Raw genomic sequence first — 12,404 nt, forward strand, 5'->3', positions numbered from 1 at the left:
CTCCTGATCGCTGTCGAAATTTCCTCATGCAATGTTCCATATACTTCACGCATCATCCAGCCCGGTTCCAGGCCGAGTTACAGAGAGTCCACTTTATCCTTTCGTTCCTCACAGGAGTAGCAGGTGCCTGGGGTACAGCGTTGTGGGAAAGCCAAGACCCTGCCCTCCAGTCGGAGAGTCAGTTCACCGCAGTACTCAGGGCTGTTTTCGATCATCCCGCAGACGGACGTGATGTGGGAGACCGGCTCTACGAGATTAAACAGGAACAACGTAGTGCTGCCGAGTATGCGAGAGAGTTCCGTACGCTGGCTGCAGGAAGCGGTTGGAGTGACTCGGCCTTAAAAACAGTGTTCCGCCGCGGTCTGCGAAATGACATTCAGGTTGAACTCGCTTGCCGAAGTGAAGCCCTCACCTTGTCTGAGTTCATTCAAGCGTCCATTAACGTTGACAAATTGTTATTGACCTACCGCTCCAGTAATACCGACGTCCCTGTCATTGCGTCCTGTGCGCCACCTTTCCATGTACGTGATCCGAGTCTTCAGACGACAGACGAGTTTGTACAGCTTGGCAGGTCCCCACTAACATGTCAGCCATTCCTGCCTATTAAAAAATACAGTCAAGTTAGCTTACCCGTACTAATATCTTGGGGCGGCATAGATACAAACCTGTCTGCTTTAGTGGATTCGGGAGCAGCAGGCGATTTCATAGATCAGGACCTCGCCAACCACTTACACCTCCCCACTGTACCTGTAGATCCTCCCTTGAGAATAAATTCACTGAATGGGCAGCCTATAGGAGAGGGTGTGATTACACTCCGTACCTGCCCCGTGGAGCTACGTGTAGGTCTGTTCCACAGTGAAATGAGAGAGTTCTTCCTCATATCCACGCCCCGAGACCCCATCATACTCGGGTTTCCATGGCTGTCCATGCACGACCCTGAAATCTCCTGGAAAAAACGAGAACTCGTACGGTGGAAGGACAGTTGTCTGAGCAAGTGCATTCACCTACCACTCCGGTCATCCTCGGTAGAAAGCCCAGACACACCTCTCTCTGACGTCATCCCCACTCAGTATCGTGCATTTGCGGACGTCTTCAACAAGGACAGTGCCTGTCGTCTGCCTCCTCATCGTCCCTGTGATTGCGCAATCGACCTCCTGCCTGGAGCCCCCTTACCTCGAAAAACGAAACCTTACCCTCTATCACGCCCTGAAGATCTGGCGATGGAGTCCTACGTCACCGAGGCTCTGCAGAAGGGGTTCATTCGACCATCCACCTCCCCGGTTGCTGCTGGTTTCTTCTTCGTAGAGAAAAAGGATGGGGGATTACGCCCTTGTATAGACTATCGTGCCCTAAATGCAGTCACATCGAAATATGCCTACCCTCTCCCCTTTATCACTGCTTCGCAAGAGCGCTTGATGGGAGCGCACATCTTCACCAAGCTAGATTTACGCAGCGCTTACAACTTGGTCCGTATTCGGGAGGGCGATGAGTGGAAAACTGCCTTTGTTACCGCCAGAGGGCACTATGAGTACCTTGTCATGCCATATGGACTAACTAACAGCCCCGCCGTATTCCAAGCATTTATGGATGACATTTTCCGTGATCTGATAGATGATTTCGTATTCGTTTACATTGATGATATCCTGGTTTATTCCCCGTCCGTTTCAGAACACGTCAAACACGTCTCTGCTGTGTTACAGCGCCTTCGGGAGCATAGTCTTTATGTGAAGGCGGAAAAGTGTGAATTTCATCGCTCCTCTGTGACATTTCTGGGATGTACGCTGTCCCCTGGCCAGATCTCCATGGATACGCAGAAGGTGGAAGCAGTCACGAACTGGCCGACCCCTCGTTCCACAAAGGAGCTGCAGCGATTCCTGGGATTCGCCAACTTCTGTCGCCGTTTCATCCGAGGCTTCGGTGAGTTGGCTACCCCTCTCACTAATCTCCTAAAGGGAGGGAGGACTCGGAAATTCGCCTGGACCGCTGAAGAGGAACGAGCGTTCTCACTCCTTAAGAAAGCATTCACGTCGGCCCCCGTACTACACCTTCCTGACCCCCAACTCCAGTTCATCGTAGAGGTCGACGCTTCGGAGGTGGGAGTGGGCGCTGTTCTTTCTCAGAGGCAGGGAAACCCGCCGAAACTGTATCCCTGTGCCTACTTCTCCAAAAAACTGACAACCGCTGAAATGAACTATGACGTCGGAGATCGGGAACTCCTGGCCATCAAACTCGCGCTCGAGCAGTGGCGTCATTGGTTGGAGGGAGCGGAGCACCCATTCATTGTATATACCGATCACAAGAACCTCGAATACCTGAAGTCAGCCAGACGCCTGAACCCGCGACAAGCCAGATGGGCACTGTTTTTCTCCCGGTTTCGTTTCACTGTCTCTTACAGACCCGGGTCAAAGAACATCAAAGCCGATGCCCTATCACGGATCCACGAAAAGGACGAAGCAACCCACGAACCTGGACATATTCTGCCGGAGTCCTGCTTCCTCGCGGCTATCCGATGGGACGTACAAAAAGAATTGGACGAGGCTTTGCTAAACGATCCCAGTCCGGTAGAATGCCCGGAGGGGAAACAATACGTACCCGTATCCCTTCGGGGGCGTATCCTACAGCTTGCACACGACACAGCGGGTACAGGCCACCCCGGTATTACACGCACACGACATCTCATTTCGCAACGTTACTGGTGGCCATCCTGGGAGGACGATATTCGTGATCATGTTCTAGCATGTTCCGTTTGTGCCCAGTCACGTACTCCCCGGACGCTACCAGCAGGAGAACTCCTTCCCTTACCTGTTCCTCTTCGGCCATGGACGCACCTCGCGATCGACTTCGTCACGGATTTGCCCACATCTGGAGGGAATACTGTTGTTACAGTAATTGTGGATCGGTTCTCGAAAATGTGCCGTCTCATTCCTCGCCCCAAGCTACCCACTGCCATGGAGACAGCTCTTGACCTCTTCCAGTACGTATTCTGGATTTATGGCTTGCCCGAAGAAATCGTCTCCGATAGGGGCACGCAGTTTACATCTCGGGTTTGGAAACAATTCTGCAAACTTCTTGGTATTACTGTCAGCCTGACGTCAGGCTACCACCCCCAGTCTAACGGAGAGGTTGAGCATTACAATCAGGAGTTAGGGAGGTTTCTCCGACAATATTGCGTTTCTCAGCACGACTGGCACAAATACCTCCCGTGGACAGAGTATGCTCGGAATTCTATTGTACACACCGCTACCAAACTCACGCCCTTTCAATGTGTATATGGTTACCAACCTGCGTTTTTCCCGTGGGACAAAACACCAGCTGATGTCCCAGCCCTAGACGAGTGGTTCAAACACAGTGCCCGCACCTGGGAACTAGCACATGTACGTTTGCAACGCGCTCTACATACACGCAGGCTCAACGCGAACCGTCGTCGTCTCCCAGCGTTGATTTACCACCCAGGACAAAGAGTATGGCTGTCGACACAGAATCTCAACCTAAAGCAACGGAGCAAAAAACTTAGTCCACGATATATTGGTCCATTTAAAGTCCTCAGCAGAGTTAATGCAGTTACCTATAAACTCCTTTTACCATCACATTACCGTATTAACCCTGTCTTCCACGTCTCTCTCCTGAAGCCGGTTCACTACAGCCCGTTCACCGTACCCCCTGTGTCTGCTAAACCTCCTGACCCTCTGGAGATCGACGGTCGTCCGGCGTACATCGTCCGAGAGCTCTTGGAGTCCCGACGCCGGCGAGGTGGTCTCCAATATCTGGTGGATTGGGAAGGATATGGGCCCGGGGAACGGGCCTGGATTCCAGCGAGGGATGTTCTCTGCCCCACTATGATCGCTGATTTCCACGCAACGCACCCCAACTTTCCTGCCCCCCGGCGTCGCGGTCGCCCCCCGGCACGTCGTAGAGCGTCAGGTGCCGCTCCTTTGAGGGGGGGTACTGTAAGGAATGCCACCTGATCTTCCCTAACCAGCCTCACCTGCCCCTCATTACCACGCCCCCTTTCAGTCACACTTATACACCTTCCCCAGCACGTCTCAGTCGCGAAGTATTGCCGACTCATGCCGCATACCAAGCCGTTCTATTACCTGTCTGCTTTCCTGTGTTCTGACCCTCGCTTACGTCCCCGACCTTGTCTCCTGCCTAGTCCCTCTGTACCTCCTGACTTCTGCTCCCCCGGTATGACCCTGGACCGTCCTGACCACGCCAAGAACACGCTGTTACTTATCCTAGTACTCGTGATTCCCCTGCCTGTTTCTGTACCAGCTTCTCATTTCAATAAAAGCGGTGTTCTTCCGCATTTGGATCCCTCTCTGCCTGGTCAATTCGTAACAATGTTCATGCACTGTTTGAACAATATTTATTAATTACAGCCAGGTTTTGGAGGTTGTAGAACACAGCTACAGGCCAACAACGGGTGCATCCCGTCTCTCTTTAGCGTATATTGCATATATAAGTTTCGTTCCCCACCTCAAATTAAGTTCCATTTATGTAGTGTATGTAAACGCCCAAACCGAGCAGTCACGCAAACTGTGTAGCTGTTCGATCACCCAAACCGAGCTTTCAAGCAAACTGTGTTGCTGTTCGATCGCCAAAACTGAGCTTTCAAGCAAACTGTGTTGCTGTTCGATCGCCAAAACTGAGCTTTCAAGCAAACTGTGTTGCTGTTCAAACGCCCAAACCGAGGAGTCAAGCAAACTGTGTTGCTGTTCGATCGCCCAAGCAGAGTTTTCACTCAAACTGTGTAGCCGTGTCCCGACGAATTTATAGCTCGCGTTGCCTCATGAATGCTATTGTGAATAGTGTTCATAACAGCACCGCCCATGCCATCATCTCAGTTTCGCTCACAAAGGTATGCATTTACATACGTAACTTGCATTCTGCTTAATTCTTTTGTAATGCCATACATAATGTATGTGTCTAACAGCTAGCCCTGGCGAAGAAGTATTATACCTGGGAGATCATTTATTTGAGATATTGACTTGATAAGTAGGCTAATTACCATTCGCAGAATTCCTGCAAACTACTAAAGCATTTATTAGGCAAAGCAAGACTCTCTCACGGTTTGAAAACCATTGATGTATACTTATATATAGTATATATTAAATAATATTAATAAATAAAGTATATATTTTAAGACTTTGGAAAGTGAAACACTTTCACTTTCGTTCAATGGACGAATTCCGTTTTGTCTTTACACAATAATCAGTTTGAACTTTGTGAATAATTTAGTTTTGAAAACTATTGATCTTTATTTAGTTATACTAAATATTAAATGACATACGAATCTTTGCGACACCCGCTGGCAGAAAAGAGAATCACAGTCTTGAAGTGTAGGCGACAACGACAATATTACAGAGATACGACCGAAATCGATTGAAACTAGCATGTGCAGGGTTTCTTTTAACAATGTAAAAATACTAACTTATTAAAAGCACAATTCTGGGAAAAGTCATGAAAGGAGGGTTCTGAAATTGGATCCAGTGCAAAGATATTTTTTTTGTGCTGCTGCGGTCAAATGACCGGTGCGCTGCGCTTCTAGGTATAATTAGGTCGACCAGAGGCGGCGCTTCTAGTAGACGTCACAGCGGTCAAATGACCGGAGCTTTGGCGCTTCTAGTGTTAAACCAAATGTTACTCAAGTAAAAGTAAAAGTATGCATCCAAAAAATTTACTTGAGTAAAAGTAAAAAAAGTACTTTGATTAAAAGCTACTCAAGTAGTGAGTAAATGCATGAGTACTGCCTTGTGTCAATAAATTACATCATGGGAAATTGAATTACTGGAAACAAACTGATTTAATGATAACAAAAAGAATGTATTTTAAATAAATATAATGTATAAAAATAATTTATTATAAATAATGTGTATTTTTGTTCCTAATTATTAGGCCTATGTAACTTTAATGTGTTCCACAAAGGCACTAACTGAGGAGACTGTCAGTCAATACGTGTAGTTACAAATTGACGCCAACTGAATCAATTTGTAGCAAATTTAATCATCGTATATTGCTAGTGTGTACACTGTGTGAACTGGTTTTTAGTATTGCACTGCATTACATTTAATAATTACATCATACCAACGTTATGCCTCAGAGATATAGCATTACACAAAATTATACATACTTATCGCAAACTTATCACATCATGTTTCCTCAAATTTGATGTCGAGTTCTTGTAGGCTGAAATGTCCACACGTTTGGCAGACACAACAGACAGCGCATTATATAAATGTCCTTTTTACACGTTTGTAATATAAACATTGGCTGGGAGGCCAGGGATGCTCTGGTTTTTATGGTTTTTTGTCAAAATACTTTCTTGCTACGGTGGAGAAAGTTTGCGTATGTGATCACGTGACTGACCGGCTTCATTTGATTGGTCACTCGTACTCAGGGGCTAAGACGTTGGTCAGTCTTCTCACTGAAAAGATGAATTATTTACAAAACGAAAGTAACGGTAGTGCGCGGCGCAAATCTGATTGTAACGGAGTAAAAGTCACGTTTTTCTCAGCACATATTTACTCAAGTAAAAGTAGAAGTCGTTCATATTAAAACTACTCTTACAAGTACATTTTTGTCCAAAAAGCTACTTGAGTAAATGTAACGGAGTAAATGTAACGCGTTCCTACCCACCTCTGGCTACCAGTTTGTATTGTACATAATGCATTTCACATAATCAAATTAAACCATTTTCAGCAAGACTGAATAAGTAACACTCACCATATTCATCTTTCGCCAAGAGAAAAATGGCACTGAAGTGAAATGCGTGGGTGGAGTTTAATGACATCTTTGTAGTCATTTCGTTTATTTATAGTTTTTTTCAGTTGATTTGGTACATTTCTCACATCATGGTTTACATTGGCATCACAAGTGCATTTCTCAAAACTGCAAACAGCAAAACTCAATGAAATACCTGCAAAAGCACATACTTTACTCAAAAGTAGGGGTGTATTCAACTAAGGATTTTCATAGTCGAATCTGATTTGTCAGCTTTTCCCTTTAGTCGAATAATAGTCGAATCGGGTTTATTTTTATTTTTATTTATTTAGAGCAGCTTCAGCTTTTATTTATTTACTTATTTATTTTTTATGAAACGTTAGAGAACATTAACCGTCAGTGCGCATTGCGCATATCGAACTGTCAGACAGGCACTGTGCAAAATGTCAAAAATATTTTAAATAAAATATGCCTGCCTGAAAATATAAAAAATTTGCCACACAACAGCAAAAAATATAAGGAAAGGTTCAAGTAACAGGGTTTAAAAGCAAACAACAAAAAATGTTTATAGGCCTATAGGTTTATAGGTTTTAAATGGTATGCCATCTTGGTTGTTGTCGTGCGAAATGAAAGACGTTGATGATATAACTTGCACTTTACTTTGATTCATCTTTATCTTTTTCAAAATACTTTTGAAGTTTTTTAGTAGCCATTATAATCTTGGCAGATGCTGCATATTCTGTTACGTGTTCAGCTCCGCTCGTTTGGATTGTGCAACTGCAGTGTGTGATTTATGAATGTGTAGTAAGGAAGATGCCTATTGTTAATGCGCAAACATCATTTTAAAATATTTATTAACAGAAATTAGGATAATTTTATTTGACAAAAGGCTATATATAACGAAAACAAAGACATTTCATGTAACAACTAATGCTTAGCTGCATCCTTGGGCATCCCCATGCAGTTAGAATGGTACATTCGACTATGACGTTCATAGTCGACTAGGGGGTATAGTCGACTATAGTCGAATCAGCGACTATTGCAGGTCACCCCTACTCTTCATTGTTTCTAATCTCATTTTACATACAACCATCCAATGCTGCCTTCCTACACTTTCCCCTGGCACTACTTTACAATCTCCAATCTCTTTTAGGAGGCATCTCCTGCTAAGGATATAATCCACCTGTGTGCACCTCCCTCCATGCTTCTGTTACCCTGTGTTCTTCCCCCTTCTGAAAATGTGTTCACCACAGCCATTTCCATTCTCTTTGCAAAATCTACAACCATCTGACTTTCTGCATTTCTGTCTCACACCATACATACCCAGCACCTCTTCATCCCCTCTGTTCCCTTTGCCAACATTTCCATTAAAGTCTGTACCAATCACCAATCTCTCTTCTCTAGAGACACCTTCTACCACTTCATTCATCATACTCCAAAATTTCTTTCTCCTCTGACAACCAACCTGTGGTGCATATAAACATTCATGTACCGGTAATTTATTATTATTGATTTAGTAGCCATTTCCTTTATATTAAATATATTTACTTTATATAAACTTTACATATTGAATATATTTATACATTTAAAGTGCCACCTTTAGCGATAGTGGTAACCAACACAAATTCCAAGGGTGAGTATGCAGTTTGCCTGGTCTTCATGTAGAAAAAAATACATTTATTTACGTTTATTGGTTTTTCAGAAATCAAGATCTTATTTAAAGATATAGGAGTGGGATATATAGGAGTCTTGATATAGGAGTCATGTTTACTGACAGAGTTAGGCTGGTTATTGGGTATGGAATATTTAATCATTAAATATGAATGGATTCCTTGCCTTTTAAATGTAGGTATCGGACACTGCAAACATTGTCACCACAGTTACTGTCTCAAATACTTTACTGCATTTTCAGAGTTAAAGCTGGCTCGATTATTTTCTTGCAGTTACGAATTTACCAAAAACAAAAAGGGACCGTTGAGGATGAACATGGTTGTCAAGTTGCTTTATCATATGCAGCTTCCCCGCTTGAAAGGGAATGACCCATCTACACGGAGTATCCCCAGGAATTCACTCAATGACCAAGCAGATAGATCCTTTCTTCTCTTTTATTTAAACGCACTCTTAAACACTCTTATTTATTAATATTTTGTTTCCTGAAAACTTGAATTTGACTCTACAATAGTAGACCAAGCATATCTCGGTCCAGGCGTTGCTAGCGCTAATGAAGGCGCCTTTTGTGGTGGAGTCGTTAAATTTAAAAAAGAAGAAAATGTTCATTGTGCTCCTAAGTCAGAGTAATTGACTCAGTTGCTGTTCTTTTGATTTTCTCACAGGGTGAAAAAAACAATGGATTCGACGTTCTCTACCATAACATGAAGCATGGACAGATATCGAGCAAGGAACTTGCAGATTTCATTAGAGAAAGGTAAAACTCAAGTTTACAACAAAGTTTACAATTTGCAAATTTGAAGCGCTGAATGGGTGTTTACTGAGAGACATACACAATTCAATATTTCTGCCTAAAACTTTCACATCAACAGCCAATCTGATTTTGTACACTGCCGATCACTGGTGCTTTATAGGACAAAGTTCTGTAGTAGACTTTTAAAAAAGCGACTGCATTTGCTTCTCACTAGAGGTGGGCGGATCGATCCAAATATCGATAATATCGATACCAACGTATTGATATTGAACAATACTCGTGTAAAACGATCGATACTGTAGCTTTTTTTCTCTCCCGCACGCACTTACTGCTGTGCACGCGGATTCAACAAAGTCTCTTCTGTCTGTAAGAGCAGCACTGCATCACACAGCATGGAGCAGCGACCCGCCCCCTTTCGCCTTTTGTTGTTGCATCGTCACGTGGCTCAGCGGCGCCAGCCAAACAGCCATGCAGGTATGCTCAACCTGGCCCACCCAATCAGCACTGTCCCCGAGTTGACACATCACAGTACAGAGAGAGATGATTTACAGTACAGTTTGATCGCAAGTTTTGCATGAAAAGTAAAATTTAGCTAGAGAAGCAAAACTAAAACCATGTTCTAACTATAAAATGTTATAACTTGTATACTTTCATGAGTGACCGTAGCGCGAGACTCCGCACACTTCGCGCAGATTCTGCACGGGCGGCGGAGGCGTTTATACTTGGCCCATCACATTCTTTACAGTGTTCTCCGAAACGATATGTGGTAATATAAAGAAACACCCCTCAAAAACAGGGGAAGGAATATTTACCTGACATATTTTAACGTTTTGTGTTCCAGGTTTGAAAAGTGCTGGAATTTAGGCTAAAGTACTTGAAAATGCTTGAAATTGTAACTACTTCGTTTCACAACAAATAGCTATCTGACTGAACAGTTCTCTTATTTTACATTAACAAATAGAAGCATCTTGTAGTTCCAGGGCGAAATATGAGAGAACGTGAAGAAGTTAAGGTTTGGTGTTTTGAAAATAAACAACCATTAAATAATTGATGAAAAAGCTAATTCTCTAATCATTTTGAGTATATGTATAAATATTTAACTTACCGTATATTTATAAATATTTAACTTCTGGACTATAAAGCACACCTCAATATAAGCCGCACCTACAACGTTTTTTTATGGAAAATGTTGTAATAAGCCACATATATCTACTGAACTGAATACAGTGAGTCCCCGCTTAACGACACGTCTGGTTAATGACGGACCGGAGTTACGACCGGCTTTTTTAAATTTCGCGCGGTGCACGGAGGATCAGTGGCAGCACAGTGGAGTGTTGTGTACGATAAGCTGAGGCAGCGCAGCCTCCACCGCAGCTCATCTCAGGAATGCGATCACTCTTTATCACACTGTACGTACACATGAGAACATTGTTCGTTTTTTTTCTATATTGTATTTAATGATCAAAGCGTATCTAAATCTAGGATCACGCTTAACGACAAACTTTTCAGTCTAACCCCGTCATTAAGTGGGGACTCACTGTACATTTAACTGAACTGATCAGTTTCTGAACGGTGTCTGTAGCATTTCATGTGCAACGGTTTTGGCTTTCAGCCGGTGTTGTGTCGAATTCCGACTCTCCTCGTTTATCCGTGCATAAAGACGCTACAGATTATTAGAGGTGTGCCAAAAAATCGATTCATATATCAAAAATCGATTCTCATTTACTACGATTCAGAATCGATTTTAAATGTCCCAAAATCGATTCTAAGTCGTGGTGAAGTCTCGCGTTACGTAATTACAAAATTACGCGAGACTTTACGCAGCCTGTTCTGGGACACACTCATGCGCGGAAAAGGTTCAAAACACATGGAGGAAAGAGATATTCAACCTGTCCGGTCTTCATTTAAGGCAAAAATATGGGTTCATTTTGGTTTTTACCGAATGCCGGGGAAGACCGAACTGGACACAATGTAGCTCGTGTGCAAGGCGTGTGTAACGCGGTGAGCACGGGAGCATTAATATAGAGAAGGGTGAGAAATAATATAGAGAAGGGTGGACCCAAGTGCCGGCTCGCAAGAGCAAGACGTTTCACACGTCAAATGTATTAGCGAGAGGGAAACGCGCACAGCGACCCAGAACGAACAAACAAAACAACACGGAAGACTCAACGCGCAAGAGAATAGAAAGCTAAACCGTGAGGGCACGGAGTGAATAGAAACAAAAAACCAATGCGGAAAATACAATGCGTGAAAAATAACACTCAACCGGAATTTGGCACAACACATGTTGGTTTGAAAAAAAATCTCCGTCGTACCTGCTGCTAGCACTTTCTTCTTTGATTTACAACTTTGACCTACCACCTGATTCACTTTCTGCTATGGCCCCTGACGGGTGAAGAAAAAAGCCGCACCTCTTTATAAGCCGCATGGTTCGAATCGTGGGGAAAAAAGTAGCGGCTTATAGTCCGGAAAATACGGTAATTAAGTTTAAGGTGCTTGGAAATATTGAAATGGACCTTGAAAGTGACTTACAAGTGCTTGAATTCCACCTTGTAAAGGTTTATGAACCCGGCAAACATGACTTTGTTCATTGTGCTGAAGCCCTTGCGCACAGGCAGAGCCACCGCGATTACATCATTTTCGGCACGTGGACCCTCGAGCCGCTCACTAGATGTCAAGCATACACCTAGCTTAAATGGAATGCCGATAAAGAAGATTTTTCATGGACTTAAAATCCAAAATCAGCCGAGCATCGTATTTCACACCACTGTAGCTTGAAGCATTAATAACTGCATATGCAGAATATTTAGATATTATTTTTTTTTTTTTTTTTTATTTTTTTTTTTTTTTTTTTTTTTTTTGCAATGCAAATTGCTATATTATTTTATTTTTTTTCATATTTTATTTTTTTATTTTTGTACATATAACATGACAATAACAATACTCTGGGGTGAAGAACATATGACCAAAGGGTAAAATAATACAAAGGAGAAAAAAAGGGATGAAAGGGGGGAGGGATTTTTTAAATATTACAGTTTTTTGTGTTTGTCCATGAGTGTGTGATTGTATGTGCCCATGTGTGTATAGGTGTGGTGAGGTGAGATATATAAGTTAAATATTTGCTGTTTAGTGTTCGTTTGTGTTAGTGTGTGCATTCAGGTGCACATATACATATAAGATCTTTAGTATGTTTTATGTTTACATGTATTGTATTTGTATGTAAGGAGGGGTGTGAGGCTCACAGGCTAAGGTAACAATGTCA

The 12,404-nt window shown here is 43.1% G+C and overlaps 1 protein-coding gene across 7 annotated transcripts in view; it reads left to right on the forward strand.

The window, feature by feature from the left end:
- Positions 1-12,404, forward strand: part of fcho2 (FCH and mu domain containing endocytic adaptor 2) — a 104,943-nt gene that overhangs the window by 14,268 nt on the left and 78,271 nt on the right. For all 7 annotated transcript variants that reach the window (XM_076988322.1, XM_076988319.1, XM_076988323.1 and 4 more), the window contains exon 2: positions 9,054-9,145. In XM_076988322.1, the coding sequence (XP_076844437.1) occupies positions 9,054-9,145 (92 nt within the window). The remainder of the gene's footprint in view (positions 1-9,053; positions 9,146-12,404) is intronic.

The sequence above is a fragment of the Brachyhypopomus gauderio genome, unplaced genomic scaffold (genome assembly GCF_052324685.1).
Source record: "Brachyhypopomus gauderio isolate BG-103 unplaced genomic scaffold, BGAUD_0.2 sc61, whole genome shotgun sequence".
NCBI lineage: Eukaryota > Metazoa > Chordata > Actinopteri > Gymnotiformes > Hypopomidae > Brachyhypopomus > Brachyhypopomus gauderio.